We start from the raw sequence: 16,549 nt of genomic DNA, 5'->3' as shown, positions 1-16,549 counted from the left end.
TAAAAAGTGATCCTGGGTTAAAAACTAAGTGTGAAAATCCCAATAGTTTTAAACAGAAGTTTGTAGTCTTGTACAAGTTTTCTTGGTTAACGCAATGCCATTTTTAAAGAGAACCTCTTTCGTCAGGTGAAAAGTTTTAAGAATTATGTTAAGTATCTGTGACCTCATTTTGATCTAAGCGTACATCTGAAATGTTTAACACAACAAAAAGAACACAAGCAGTCACTGTTTCCCTTATGTTTGTGCTTCTTTATTTTTCTGGTCCCTCACAATATTTATTGAATGAACACTGTATCTGCAGTAAAGTTGTAAACGCAGAGTGCTTTACAACAACATTTTCGTAAAGGTTCACGCTCTGTGTTTTGAATGTGCTCAAGATTCTAAAAGTGCTTTTATATCATGTATTGCTAAAGCAAATGGCATTAAATTATCAGAGGAAATATAGACACTGACAGAAAAACTAGGGCTGTACAGGGGCTTTCATTAGTGCTGATAATACACATATATTTCACATACAGGATATATGTTTCAGTTAAATGATAAAATGCATATATTTAGATTTCCAAGTGCCATAAGCGCTTGAAAAACAAATCAGAGTAAAACAAAACCAATAAAAACACCAATCGACAACCCCCAAACCCTTCCCCATCACAAAAAATTAAAATAAAAAAAGCTTTTAGAAATTATCACATTTAGAACGTACTCACTGTGCTTCAATTAGGTATAGCTCTGTTCTTGATGAAAAAATGTCAATCACATTTAATATGAAGTTAGTTTTATATCATCAGACATGCATTATGCACTTTACTCTGTTATACCAGGTTACATCACTGGCAAGCCGGTAACTAAAAATGTCCGTCGTCCCTAAATATTTTCTGATTTGTAATAGACTTTTGTGCTGCTATAGTATGTACTTTGGAAGAGCAGATAGTGTTGCCTCTTTAGCTGTGCTCAGGCCTTTTCTATCTTTGGATGAGAATCCCATACGATGCAGAACCAGTTCAAGACATTTCTGTCTGCATTTCAACTCAGTCAGCTACCATCACAGACACAGCCTTACATAAAAATGGCCACATTGATGATACGGTCTGTCTTGAATTGAATACAAAGTCAACACAAAGCAGTAGAGCGAGGGTGTATGATAATCATGAGACATCCTCTCTGCTTCATGTGTCAGCTCTTATAGTTTTCTACACCGAGTCACTACAGGAGCCAGAACAGACAAAAGTAAAGGGAAATGTTTGACGGTTCAAATGTGCACTAAAGATTACCTGATTACGACCGAGAGGGATGGCGATTTAAGGTGAGGAACTTCTGTACATTTTCGAGGAGTCAGTTACACGCTGAGCGATGTGATAGTGGATCCGCCTTCTACATCACACTGCACTTGGCCTTCAGCTTGTCTGCACGTCTCTGCTTGCTGGAGCGCATGTTCAGGCTCATGTCACGCTTCTTATCCAGGTTGAGTAGCTCCTGAAAAAGCTCCTTCACATTGGTGTTGGTCTTGGCCGATGTTTCCATGAACGCGCATTTCCAGATGTTTGCCTGAGCTTCGCCCTCCTTGGTCTCCACCTCTCGCTGGGTCTCGTCGCTCTTGTTACCGACGAGCATGATGGGGATGTTCTCCACGTTGCCTTTTATGGACAGCACCTGCTGATAGATGGGCTTAAGCTCCTCCAGCGACTGCCTGCTGGTGATGGAGTAGACCAGGATGAAGGCGTGGCCCTTGGAGATGGACAAACGCTGCATAGCAGGGAACTGGTGGCTGCCGGTGGTATCTGTGATTTCCAGAGTGCATACGCTCTTATCGCAGCTGATCACCTGCCGATAGGTGTCCTCCACGGTTGGGATGTAGGTGTCCCTGAAGGTGCCCTTAACGAAGCGCAGAACCAGGGAGCTCTTGCCCACGCCCCCTGCTCCAAACACCACCACCCGGTAATCGTTACTCTGCTCTGGCATGCTGCTCAGGTGAATTAGGGTATGTGGCAGTTAACACTCAATTATTCCCTGAGATCTGAAATACAAAAAAGGTAAATTTGGTACATGTACGCATAAATTAAGAGTGTCTACTTTTTACCTCTCTTCTGAGGTAAGCAATCAAACAAAGATGATGAGAGATTTGGCAAAAAACTTTCAGATTCTGACATCAAACCAGAAAAACATTATCAATGCCACTGGTCATCGGTAAATCTCACAAAACCTTCTCCGGGTCACATTTCAACCCAAAATCACAAGGAAAAAAGATGTTTTGGCCTCGCTATAGGATATGCATAATTGAATTGAATTTAAACCGACTGATCTGAGTTCAGGAGACTCTAGGCTGTCATTAAATGGTTAAACATTGGACACATCAAGTCATGTGAAAAAACAACACGGTGACGATCTCAGCTGAGTTTGTCTTGGTGAGAAACGATGACAAAACTACATCTGGTAAGAAACCTAATTTTCTCATTTCTCAAGTTTTTATATTAAAACATGTTTGAATCAAAAGAGTAGAGTCTTTAGTTTTGTTCGAAATGCCATCTTAAACATTTCATTGATTTATCACAAAACGACACTCTGTTCAACACAATTACACAAGTGCATGGATTATAGGCTCATTTTTCTTAAAATATCCCATATTCACTGTGCATTTTCACATTGAGAATAAATGGGGTCATCCAAAAGCTGAAAAATGTAGCTTTCAGAGGTTGTATACAAAGGTTGGAAGAAAATAAGGTGCATTTCAAACTGCTCTGAGACCAGTGCAGACAGACAGCACACTGGAGGTTAAGTCATTCCTTAATTAGGGAGCAAGGGACCACTGGAGTCCCTTGCATTCACACCTAACATCTGGTCAAAAGCTCAGTTTCAGTCTGCAGAGGATGTTTGGACCACTGCTGACATGAGACAATGGTAATCAGTACATAGATTCAGAATTTTCATGCAAACCTTTATTGTATCATGGTTGGAAGTGACTGGATGATGCTGGCCATTACTTTAAATCAGAATTAACTATGTTATTTTCTGATGTAATGTCTGTAACATCTCAAAACATGAATAACCAACACTCCTGGAAACAAATTGATTAAAAAGCTTCAGACTTTCTTTAGCCTGGTATTATTTAAAATTTCACAACTTGTGGACATGTGGACATCCATTTTTAGGAAAACTATCTGGTCTAAAATGTTTTTATTTATTTATTTTTCCTTTTGTTTTTGTGCAGGTTTTGTTTGCATAGGGCTACTAGTAACAAATCAAAAAGTGGAACGGACAATTCAATCAGCAGCTATGCTCAGGTTTCAGAACGTTAAAGACTACAGTGATTTTATATTTTATTAAAACAGCATTAACTAAAGACAGTATAACAAATACTTCCTTGATGTATAAACATACATAATTTAAATAATACACTTTTTTTAAGTTGCTGTTGCTCAACTGGTAAAGCATGGCGCTATCAACAACAAGGTCATATATTTTATTCCCAGGATGCACACAAAATGTACACCTTGAATGCCATGTCAGCTGCTTTGGATAATCCTTTTTCAGAATTATAATTTTGAACTATTTCTTTAATGCTCCTAAAAATAGGCCTCATTTTCAATAAACAAACTTTAATTGTATATATCTTTCTGTTAATTTTGGGAATAAACAGTACCCACACATGCTCTGGACAGGTTTTGTGGGATTCATTCATCTACACTACACCACTGGTAACATGATGGATCTCCATGAGAATGGTCAGCATTTTCTTTATGTGTGTGTGTGTGTGTGTGTGTGTGTTGTATATATATAAAAGTGTGCTACTTTATGTCTGTGCCTGCGTGTCTTTGTGAATTCAGTAGGACAGTCTCTGCTGCCATCAGCATCAAGGTCATCTATTAATGACTCATTTATCTTGCTGTGAAGCAGACGTTGGACTTGGTCCCCTGTGGAAAGCAAGATCACACCGGATATTTCTGGCACCTTACTGAATTTGGACACAGGGGACACTTCCTAACTCCCTCAATAGAGATTTATTTGGATGATAGATAGATAGACCAAGCTACACAGACTATTACTGTCAGATTAACTGAGAACTAAGAGCATCTACTGCAGCTCAAGTGGAGTGACACTTCTGAATTACCAGTAAAGATTACTCACACACATTCGGACCAGATTAGCCTCCTCATAAAGAATATCTGTTTGATTTGTTGGCAGCATAAAATACAATCTGAGTGGAAAGTAATTTATGATCATTAAAAGTTCACTTAAAAATTTTTATTCTGTCATCATTTACTCATCCTCAGGTTGTTCCAAACTCATATTACATGCTTTCTTGTGTTGTCACGGTACTAAAATGTCAGTAGTCGGTACCGTAATTTCACGGTTCTCAATAACAATTTCAATACCACAGCAAAGATATGCTAATATGATAATGTGCTATTGAACGCTTAAGTTTAGTTATTTTAAATAAATATTTTAATAATTATTATTATTTTCCAGACCATTTTTTAAAGTCATCAAAATGGTGTCTAATCATTAATTCTTAAAAATTTTAATAAGTGAAAAAATTACTTTTTAACAAGTCATTGTATTTTTTTTGTCAAACTTTTATTAAACAGCTGTCTTGCTTGTGATACATTGATTAATTATTGTTATTATTTTACTATAAAGTTGTAATATAGTTTTATTCATTTTTTATTTAATTTCTTCCATTTCAAGCATCTAGCTTTTATTTTGAATTGAGCTTTTATTATGACGTGTGTTTTTGCCTGAAGCTTCACTTTTCCGGATAAACAACATGGTCCAGTGTGATCATCAAAGACTTTTAAGTCATGTCTGGAATCTCATCTGTTTACACTGGGCTTTGAGTCTGACAAATGAAATGTAGAACACAGTTTTGGAGTGTTTGTAATTTAGATTACTGGTGTTTGTGTATATAGTCATTTTTAAATGTTATATTTTGAATTGAATTACTGTGAAGTACTGTTGTTTTAAATGCTGTATAAATAAAGATGAGTTGAGATTAAAGTGCAAATGTTGTGATATAATTATATAAATATATAGTTTACATGTGCTGCTTGGGTCACAGTGGATTAGTGCTCTGCTTTGTCATCTCAAACAACATGAATGATTCTCAATATCTGTGAAGTTTCAAGAATATGAGCGGTAAGATTTATGCATTTATTTAAATACGTAGCTCATCCACACTAAGATTGCAGCCTTGAGTGGTTTAATAAATCACACTAGGATGTGTAACTTGGATTAATTGTCCATTTCAGTGTAAAAGGATTAACAGAGCATCCGTTTCAAATAAGCCTGTGAGCATTTTAAAGCTGTCGTGTCTGTCATATTGTGTGCTGGTACCGGATAGAGTTGGTGCACGGTACTACCGGTACTGTGGAAACACTGGTATTGCTACATCTTTTGTATTTTATTATTGACATGGAACACAGATGATATGCCACCATTTACTTTTTACGTAAACAACATAAGGTGAGTAAATGATGATGGAATTTTCATTTTTTGGTAATCTATCCCTTTATGACATTATAATTGTTTTTATTTAACAGTTGATTGTGTAAAGGAGCAAGCACAGTTGAAGTCAGAAGTTTACATACACCTTAAAATCACATTTAAAATCAGTTTTTCCACATTCCCTGTCTTAGGTCAGTTAGGATCACTACTTTATTTTAATAATGTGAAATGTCAGAATAATAGTTTAATAGTTTATATTAGTTTAATAATAAAGAATGATTTATTTCAGCTTTTCACAATAATCACATTCCCAGTGGGTAAGAAGTTTACATACACTTTTTTAGTATTTGGTAGCATTGCCTTTAAATTGTTTAACTTTGGTCAAACGTTTTGGGTAGCCTTCCACCTGATTCTCAAAATAAGTTGCTGACAGAACTGGTGCAACTAAGTCATTTTTGCAGGCCTCTTTGCCTGCACATGCCTTTTCAGTTCTGCCCACAAATTTTCTATCAGATTGAGGTCAAGGCTTGGTGATGGCCACTCCAATACCTTGACTTTGTTGTCCTTAAGCCATTTTGCCACAACTTTGGACCATTTGCGACTGAGCTTTAACTTCCTGGCCAATGTCTTGAGATGTAGCTTCAATATGTACACATTTTGTGAAGTGCACCAGTCCCTCCTGCAGCCAGAGGCGCAAAAACCATATATGCAAGATATGCAATTCATAGGGGCGCCATGTGAAGGGGCGCCAGCTGCTCAATAAGGTGGTGCAATCAGCCTCCTCAAACCTTTCAACACCACCCCTCCCCCAGATACAAATACATAGGGCACAAACTTTTGATTTGCATACCCGTTCGAAAATGTGTAGTTGCGCCCCTGCCTGCAGCAAAGCACCCCCACAACATGATGGTGCCATCCCCATTCTTCACGGTTGGGATAGTGTTCTTTGATTTGCAAGCTTCACCATTTTTCCTCCAAACATTACGATGGTCAGCATGGCCAAACAGTTCAATATTTGTTTCATCAGACCAGAAGACATTTCTCCAAAAGTCAAGATATTTGTCCCCATGTGCACTTGCAAACTGTAGTCTGTTTTGGAGTAGTGGCTTCTTCCTTGTTGAGCAGCCTTTCAGGTTATGTCGATCAAGGACTAGTTTTACTGTGGATATAGATACCTGTCTACCTGTTTCCTCCAGCATCTTCACAATGTCCTTTGCTGTTGTTCTTGGATTGATTTGCACTTTTCACACCGAACTACGTTCAGCTTCAGGAAACAGAATGCATCTCATTCCTGAGCGGTATGATGGCTGTGTGGTCCCATGGTGTTTTTACTGGCATACAATTTTTTGATCAGATGAATGTGATACCTTCAGGAGTTTGGAAATTGCTCCCAAGGATGAACCATGACTTGTGGAGGTCCACATTTTTTTTTCTGCAATCATGGCTGATTTCTTTTGATTTTCCCATGATGTCAAGCCAAGAGGCACTGAGTTTGAAAGTAGGCCTTAAAATACATGCACAGATACACCTCCAATTGACTCCAATTAGCCAATCAGAAGCTAAATGGCTAATTGCCTAAAGGCTTGACATCATTTTCTGGAATTTTCCAAGCTGCTTAAAGGCACAGTTAACTTAGTGTATGTAAACTTCTAACCCACTGGAATTATGATATAGTCAATTAAAAGTGAATCAATCTGTCTTTAAACAATTGTTGGAAAAATTACTTGTGTCATGCAAAAATCTGATTACATACAATTCTCTGACATTTTATAAAGAGGCTTAGTAAATCCTGTCCACTGGAGAAAATTTACAGAAGTGTAAGAGGAGATGCAGCAGGCATTAGAAGAAGATTATGAATGATAAATGACTGATCTATGATAAATAGTAGGCTGGAAAATGTGCATTTTTACTTTTAGTCAGAATGCACTTCACAGCAATATTCTCTTAACAAATGTATCAATATGAAGAGATACTAGATTACAGGCATTATACAGTATATATAATGCAGAATTCCAAATGTAACATTTTATAAAACAGATAAAATCGAAATCTTGGTAACACTTTACAGTAAAGTTCCATTTGTTAAGTGTGACGAGGAGGAGGGTGAGGCCGGACCATGAGGACACACGGCGGCCCTGAATTGGGCTTATCAGCCAGGAGGGGGATAAAGACCAGCCGGAGCCACCAGGTCGAGAGAGAGAGAGAGAGAGACAGAGAGACGCACGGCCACGCTGCATGTGTGTGTGTGTGTGTGTGTGTGTGTGTGTGTGTGTGTGTGTGTGTGTGTGTGTGTGTGTGTGTGTGCGTGTGTGTGTGTGCGTATTTATCACTTTGTGGGGACCAAATGTCCCCATAAGGATAGTAAAACCTGAAATGTTTGACCTTGTGGGGACATTTTGTCGGTCCCCATGAGGAAAACAGCTTATAAATCATACTAAATTATGTTTTTGAAAATGTAAAAATGCAGAAAGTTTTCTGTGAGGGTTAGGTTTAGGGGTAGGGTTAGGTTTAGGGGATAGAATATAAAGTTTGTACAGTATAAAAACCATTATGTCTATGGAAAGTCCCCATAAAACATGGAAACACAACATGTGTGTGTGTGTGTGTGTGTGTGTGTGTGTGTGTGTGTGTGTGTGTGTGTGTGTGTGTGTGTGTGTGTGTGTGTGTGTTTGTTTATGTTTGCTTTATGTTGAGTTTGACATTAAAATTTTATGTTTATTGTTCAGCCGATTTCCGCCTCCTATTTGCCCGACCTTGAACTGTTAAATTAAAGTTAGTTAACAACATTAGTAAACATGAACTAACAATGAACAATACTTTTACAGCATTTATTAATCTTGGTTAATGTTGCATTCAACATACAGTAATACATTTTTAAAATTGTATATGTTACAGGTGCACTTGGTTATTTTTTAATGTATGTCGAAGTGGCTTACATTGGCTTACATGGGCTTACACTCATCATTACACAGTAGTTTTCATTAACCAATGCCATTGTAGAAATTCACTATGCACAGTAAACCAGGACTCATTTAATCCACGAATGAAAGTGTCCAGTAACAGGGCGTTTACTAAGATTAAGAGAGTAGCATTCAGCTGGCCGTGTGATTCTAACATGGCTGCCTACATGAGGTGACCCTGCCTCATGTAGAATAAAAGAGCTTTTATAAAGTTACTGATATGACTAGAGTCCTCATCTCATGTGATTGGTCATGATTTTATACATGTTTCAAAATTACTATTAATATCTTTAGAAGAAAAACTTTTTAAATGAGGAAAACAATTACTGAGTGAACATTTAACATTAGTTAATGCACTAAGAACTAACATTAACTAAAAATGAACAATTGTATTTTTTATAACTAACATTAAAAAGATTAATAAATGTGGAAATAAATATACTGTGCATTGTTAGTTAATGATACCTAATGCATTAAATAATGTTAACAATAGAACCATATTGTAAAGTGTTACCAAAATCTTTTCTGCTGGTTTGTAACAGTTTGCATGATTTCAGAAGATACAGCAGGCCATTGAACACAGACAGTAAGCGTGTATCAGAGAGTCGCCCTGAGCTACTTGGGGACGCCTCTGTTGTGCATCTTTTTAAGAACTCTGGGAGTTTGTTGGTTACTGTGGAAACAAACCTCAAGGGCACGTATATGTGATGGAGAGAGAATGAGCAAACAGGAGTGAGAGAATGTCATCAGCGGTACTGATGAGAGAAAAGATGAAAATCGCTGACTTCTAATGTAAGACTTTCTGTCAGTTTAGTTACCCAAGTAACCAACAGACAAACAGTAAAAAACTATTTATAGTGATAAATGATTACTGCAGAATAAAACACTCACTGAGCACTTTATTATGAATACTATGGTCCTAATAAATTGCCCGACATGGCCTTCTGCTATAGTAGTCCACCCGCCTCAATGTTTGATGTGTTGTGCATTCTGAGATGCTATTCTATTACAATTGTAAATAGTGCTTATCTGAGTTACCATAGCCTTTCCGTCAGCTCGAACCAGTCAGACCATTCTCGGTTGACCGCTCTCAAAAAACAAGGTAATTCCGTCCACAAAACTGCTGCTCACTGGATGTTTTTGGCACAATTTTTGGCACAAACTCGAGAGACTGTTGTACATGAAAATCCCAGGAGATCAGCAGTTACAGAAATACTCAAACCATCCCGTCTGGCACCAACAATCATGCCACTGTCGAAATCCCTGAGGTCATATTTTTTTCCCCATTCTGATGGTTGATGTGAACATTGCCTGCAGCTCCTGACCCATATCTGAATGATTTTATGCATTGCACTGCTGCCACACAATTGGCTGATTAGATGATCGCATGAATAAGTAAGTGTACAGGTGTTCTTAATAAAGTGCTCAGTGAAGTGTATATCATCTTTTCTCATACAAAATCTGCGGATCAAATAATTTATTGTCTTTTATAGCCTGCACAATACAGATTACTAAAAACCTTTCAGTTGTTGGCTTATTCCAGAGAATGGGATAATGCTTAAATAACTGATGTACACTAAGGCTTCTATAGGAGACATGCAAACGTCTCATGTGATGTCTAAAAATACAGAAGCCACCAACTCCATTATTTGATCCACGCTCTGATAGAATGCAGATCTACGATTGTCTATCCCGCATAGGCCATGTAACCTGAATAAACGAGCACTTCGGAGCTATGGGAGGCCATGGATAAAACGCCGTTTTACATTTCGTTGATGCAACGCAATTTCATATCACGTGTGTCGCGTTCACATCCATACGAAATTAAATACATCATCCTTGGTTAATTCGCTTTAAACATGATCGTACTTAAAACGTTATTTTAAGGAATTAAGAAGACGGTTTTTGGCGTGTTAGGTCGATAATTGTAATTTGATGTTTAAAGAGCATCATTCACAGCCTTGATTCCACCATTCTCCGTGCGCCTAAAGATGCTATTGCGGTCCGTCACACAAAATTGTAAAATTGACGCGCGTAAAAGACATTCTAGGGCGACTATGTGCATCGATACACGAAACACACATTTGACTAAACGGCTTTTTATAATTATACAAATATATGTACAAATATATAACTGACAGTGAAAACGAAAGGTTCTTACCTGGTGACTGTGTTGCAACGTCCCAAATCTTGTTAATCATAAATTATAGGAAGCATTAAGAGGTAAGATACACGACAAATGTCTTACATTCTATGCCGTGCCAGTCCCGTTTCATTTTCCCGTGTTATATGCATGGCGTGAATCGAGCGATGTGGCTGAAAATGCTGTTATTGCTATTCGTGCGGGCGGGCGCGCGCTCCAACTATCCTACCACGTCCTCTCTGACGCACAAGATGCTGCTCACCCCCGCGTCCTGTGTCCCGTTACACGACATTGGCAACGTACAACAACATGAACAAAACCCCCTCCTGCTCTATACCGTTAAACCACTCTCTGTCTACGCCATGTTCATCATACAACATTGTTCCGTCACCAAAAGGGGCATTTAATGTTGACAAAACACCAGTTTGTGCACAAAATTCCCTTTATAGGCAAACACTGAATCTTCCGAATGCACTGAATTATAAACATTTAATATTTTTTCCATAAGAAATCGTACTTTATAGTTTACGCAGCTCTACATGTAGGCTATGGTGTAAAATGAACTGAATTTCAAGTAGGCTAGTGGCTTTGCGCGTTGTTCGTGATTACTACTGAAGAGGCGCACCTGTAAAGGTTGACTATAAAGGCTGCTCTAAACAATCTGTACTGTAAATAAAATCAGCGCAGAGTCTGTATGCCATGCATATAGATCCTGGTGTAATCAGATTGCGTGAGTTGCATAGAGAATTGACATTTAACTTCAGAAGTAGATTATAGATCTAATAAAAAAGAAAATGCAGTATGTATATGCTAGTAAAACTATTAAGTCATCAAACAAGTAGGCCTATTTTACATTCAACCATTTACAGTAAATCTCGCAACAACATACTAGTCCAAAGACACACCTTAATATTAATTGCAAGGTGTGAACAACTTGACGTCAGCATGACCTCATTTGTTTTGTGATAAAAATTACATAAAAAATGAACTATAGTCTTTGTCTCCCTCCAACGGTTTTCACACGAATCGACAAAACACTCACTTCACAGTCAGTGAAGACTTCTCAGTTCGCACTTACAAATAGCTACAGCCATAAGTCTATAGTCACCAAGTTTGGGCACCCCTACTCATTCTTTATTATTAGGATTTTACCTTCCACACATTTATAATAATAGCCAAGCCCTCAGTCATAAAAGAGCAAATAACACAAATGGAATTATGGAGATTATGTAGTGACCAAAACTGTTATATACAAATTTAAAAAGGTTGAAAAGGTTTTTAAAATCATGAGGAGCATAAATTCGTAGCATATACAAAACTTCAATATTGATTATTAAAAATAAATACAAAATTACACAGATCTGCAGACTGAGTATTGTTGTAACACTGTAAATATTTCCCTTCATATGAACTGTTATTTTTATTGCCTCTCTCAAAGTGGGGGAAATTTGAAGGACATTGTTCACATTACGTGGAATTATTTGAGAACATTTCTATTTCATTGTGGATTAATCATTATTCCTAACTGACCATGACAAGAAGCTTTGCCTGTCGTAATTACTGATTTTTCTACATAAAGCAAAAGTTCACCCAAAACTGAAAATTCTCTCATCATTCACTCACCTTCATGCTATCCCAGCTGTGTATGACTTTCTTTCTTCAGCAGAGCACAAACGAAGATTTTTAGAAGAATATATCAGCTCTGTAGGTCCATACAATGCAAGTGAAATGGTGACTAGACCTTTCAAGCTCCAAAACTCACATAAACGCAGCCTAAATTAATCAATATGACTTCAGTGGTTAAGCCCATATACAGTATTCTGATGCCATATGATAGGTGTGGATAAGAAACAGATCAATACTGAGAAATATAAATTTTACCAGCTCCAAGTTCACCAGAGGAAAGACTAATTACCCTAATGGTGACACAAATCACAACTATCAACCAGCTACAACAAAACAACTACAATGGTCATAAGAATTAAAATTATATACTTTTTAAAATAACAATTATTGTTTTTCTTTAAGTTCCCTTGTTTGACCAAAGATACATAATTTATTCAAGTGCAAGTACTTATGGGTATAACACACTGAGTTAGCAGTACTCAAAGCCAAAGTTTAAAGAATGTAAAACGTCTCGGTTACGTATGTAACCTTGGTTCCCTGAGATGAAGGCTGTCATGCTGACGCATATGGGAAATCCTTTTCTGATGACCTAATTGAAACCCTTCTACAATACCACTAAACTCGTCATTGCAACATGCCAACGCATATGGGAAAATGAGTCCCATCATGCCACACTACATGCCATAACCCTCTAAGAGAGGGATACAGAAGCATAATACTCAAAAGAACATGATGCCGCAGTCTTGAGGTACGGCGACCGACATGAGTATGCCACAAGTGAATAACCCACATGGTGAGCCAGGAAGGGAACACTTGGAATGGATATAGAACTATAGTTATATAGTAAGAATTAACACCTTCACAAACCGAGATGGGAAGGAAGTTTTATTAATAATGAAAGTGCTCAGAACTTTAAGGAATATTATAACAGTCTGAATGCAGACGGGGGAGCCCGTACTTAAAAAGGGCAGAAGTTATGTCGGCCAAATAAATAGCAAGTGTTCTAGACATAGAAAGAGAGACATTACACCAATGTTGTACAACCATGCAAATGTGTTTTAAGAAGACCATCCTTAAAAAACATATGTCTTGTAAGGACTCACCATTCGTCCATGCCCATAAAGTGGCCATGCCTCTAGTTGTGTGTGCTTTAACACCAATTGGTCAATTCACACCCTGCGACTCATAAACAAGGACGATCTCATCATGATCCAGTGAGAAAGTTTTAACTTGGAGACAAACATTCCTTTTGTGCGTCCTCCATAGCACACAAAGATCTGGTCAGACAGTCTGAACTGGCAGGTGCGCCCAATGTATGTGTCACAGGGCAAAACAAATGCATGGACTGGTCCTCATCCGAATTAAATGGAGGAGGGAAAAAGGTTTGAAAGTGAACCAGCTGAGCTCTGAAAAGTGTGGAAAAAGAAGAAAGAAGAAGAAAGTCTTTATTATTGTCACACATTATACATTTTTCATGTATACATTGAAGTTTCTTTGTTTTCACAAAAAACAGAGAGCAGGGTCAACCATGATATGGCGCCACTGGAGCAGAGAGGGTCAATAGGGCCTTGCTCAAGGGCCCAACATTGGCCTCTTGGCGGTGTTGGGGCTTTAACACCCGACCTTCTGGTCAGTAACCCAGAGCCTTAACCACTTAGCCACCACTGCACCTCTACCAGTGACACATAGCCTTTTCTGGGTTTGACGGTGGCTTTTGAAAGAGCCGGGCCAAACTCCAGACATTAATTGACTGACCCGTTTTACTGAGGCGAGGTCTTAAGAGAAAGCATGTGGAATTCAAGAGTCCAAAGGCTCTAAGAGGGGCCCCGTGAGATGGCGCTCTAGCCTGTAAAATGGGGTTCATAACCGACTGAGTCAGTTCTGTGACATTTAGAGCACTCCATCCAGGGGCCACACATGCAGATTCCACAGCTTGTGCTGGGGATTCCAGATTGTGCCCTGTGCTTAAGAGAGGAGATCTCTCCTCAGTGGTATTTCCCATGGAGAGCTGTTCAGAATCTCTATCATCTCTGGAATCTAGGACTAATTGGGCCACTTAGGCGCAACCAATAGAATCGTTTCCCTGTCCTCTCGGACTTTGTAAATTACAGAGTGAAGGAGGCACATCGGGGGGAAATGCATATTTACATTTTGCAGGCCATTTGTGGGCCATTGAAACCACTTCTAGTGAAGCTTGGGACTTGGAGTACAAGCCAAATCCTCAGGGCAGTCTGAGGATGAAGTCTCCATTTGCTCAGCATTGCTCTTTGACATTTGCCTGGGACAAATGTCACCTGCAGGGAGAGAAGATGGCACTCGCTCCACAGAAGGAGGTGACACGTCAGTCTCATCATTGGCAGGGAACAAATTCTGGCTTGGCAGTTTTTGTAGGCCACAGCTGTCAAGTTGTTCAAGTGAATCAGAACGTGATAATTCGCTATTTCACATTGAAAAGCCTTCAAGGCTAGGAAAACAGCTGACAGCTCCAGGCGGTTGATGTACCACATCCTCGTCGCACCTATCCAGGTACCGAAGGCCAGGTGTCTGTTGCACAAAGCACCCACACCTGTGTTGGATGCGTCCGTAGTCACCGCTTTCCATCTAAAAGCCTGCCCCAGCATGACACCTTGCTGGTAGAAAGCATCAACTATCTAAGGAGCTATAGCAGTTAGACTGCGGCGAGAAATGCACATGCATCCTTAGCATTGGTGAAATATAACCATTTTGGCATTCCATATTTGAGTGTGTTGCAGAATGTGTGTGCAACTAATGCAGTGACTGCTTTACTCTTTTGTGAGAACATTCTTATTGAACGCAATACACAGAAACAACATTTTGGGTAACATCACGGTTCCGGAGGAAGGAAATAGTTCAGATGTCACAGACCACACATGGTGGTAATAGCATCCAATACAGACCTCAAGTGTGAAAAGTAATGATTAATTTCCCTACTTAGTGAATTCAGGAGTGAAGATTAACATCACACTGGGAGCAATGTGGCCAGCATATGAAACTGAATCGTGCAGCCATGTTCAACCATCTTTAAAACCCAGTCGGACAAGTATGAGGGCCCGCCCTTCATCCGTGGAGCTGGAAAATGGCATGTCGGCCATGTTTTACTAGATGAGACTAGGTGCTGCTCACCCTGGAAAGCAGTTGTGCACAGTATTCAATACATATACAAAACTCCTGCGAAGAGCTGTGGGGAATCAGGATGCTGAAGCGGCCCGTTCACCAGCGAAGTGTCAAGCGTCGAGATTGAGTAACACTGCAGGGGAGTGGAGAGTCTTCTTGTTGCCGTGAAGATCCCGTCTGCTGACTCGTATATGTCGATGGCAAAGTTGTAGAGGGCTTTCGACTGCGCAAGATAAAAAATATTTTATCTCTCTGCTGCTGCTGCTTGTCATAGACCAATCAGAGGAGAATTTATTCACAACCAATCAAACATCATTTAGCTTTTATGTATTCAAGCACACAATGGAGAAGAATAAACTCGCTGTTGCTGAATTTCCTGAGCTATATAATGTTTCTTTGAGCGTTTATAGAGATATAAATAGGAAAGCAGATGGACAGGAAGCTGTAAGTGGACGAGTCAGTGTACCAGGTGAAAATAGGCTATGGATACTTGCATAGTTTATGTCTGGAAGACAGACGATTGTGCAATATATGCAAATGCCCATGGACCGTCTACTTTAATGTTCTCTCCTGCAGCAGGTGTCTGAAACATCAACTTTAGGTAAACAGAAAATACAATTTCATAGGGGGTTTATTAGCAGAGTGTTTTGTGGATATTTAATGTTATTTTGTAGCACTCACATATTTTAATGATTGATGTGATGTTATCTAAATTTGGCAATAGAAATATAAAGTACTGCAGTCTGTTTCTCCCATCATTAAAAAATGCGGAATTCATCAAATGTGGAGACAGATGACACTACAATAATTTTACATGAATAATAATAATAAAAAAAGAGTATTACAATATTTCTAGTTATAACCCATTTTTTAAGAAATACACTGGCGACCAAAAGTTTGGAATAATGTACAGATTTTGCTGTTTCGGAAGGAAATTAGTACTTTAATTCACCAAAGTGGCACCACAAAGTATAGTCAGAACATTACTGATGTAAAACAGCACCATCGCTATTTGAAAAAAGTCATTTTTGATCAAATCTGCTCCTTTTCCAGAAGCCATCACAACACCTTAACCTTGAGTATTCATGCTAAATTGCTAATTCATGCTAAATTGCTAATTTGGTACTAGAAAATCATTTGCCATTATATCAAACACAGTTGAAAGCTATTTGGTTTGTTAAATGAATTTTAACGTTGTCTTTGTTTTGCCACAGTATGCAATAGACTGGCATGTCTAAAGGTCAAT

The 16,549-nt window shown here is 38.6% G+C and overlaps 1 protein-coding gene across 1 annotated transcript; it reads right to left on the bottom strand.

Annotated features, from left to right (window-relative positions):
• Positions 1–206: 206 nt before the first annotated feature.
• On the bottom strand, positions 207–10,801 carry LOC127626027 (GTP-binding protein Di-Ras1-like). Its single transcript, XM_052101536.1, has 2 exons — positions 10,561–10,801; positions 207–2,014 (listed from the first exon to the last, which is right to left on the bottom strand). Exon 2 carries the CDS (start codon positions 1,957–1,959, stop codon positions 1,372–1,374), a length of 588 nt encoding a protein of 195 aa, XP_051957496.1. The 5' UTR covers positions 1,960–2,014; positions 10,561–10,801; the 3' UTR covers positions 207–1,371.
• Positions 10,802–16,549: the final 5,748 nt, after the last annotated feature.

Source organism: Xyrauchen texanus, chromosome 32 (genome assembly GCF_025860055.1).
Source record: "Xyrauchen texanus isolate HMW12.3.18 chromosome 32, RBS_HiC_50CHRs, whole genome shotgun sequence".
In the NCBI taxonomy this organism is placed as follows: domain Eukaryota; kingdom Metazoa; phylum Chordata; class Actinopteri; order Cypriniformes; family Catostomidae; genus Xyrauchen; species Xyrauchen texanus.
The sequence above is the reverse complement of the archived record's forward strand: the minus strand, read 5'-3'. Positions and strand labels throughout refer to the sequence as shown.

Coding starts and splice junctions, on each gene's coding strand:
- LOC127626027 (XM_052101536.1), bottom strand. CDS start 1,959: ATGCCAGAGCAGAGTAACGATTACCGGGTGGTGGTGTTTGGAGCAGGG.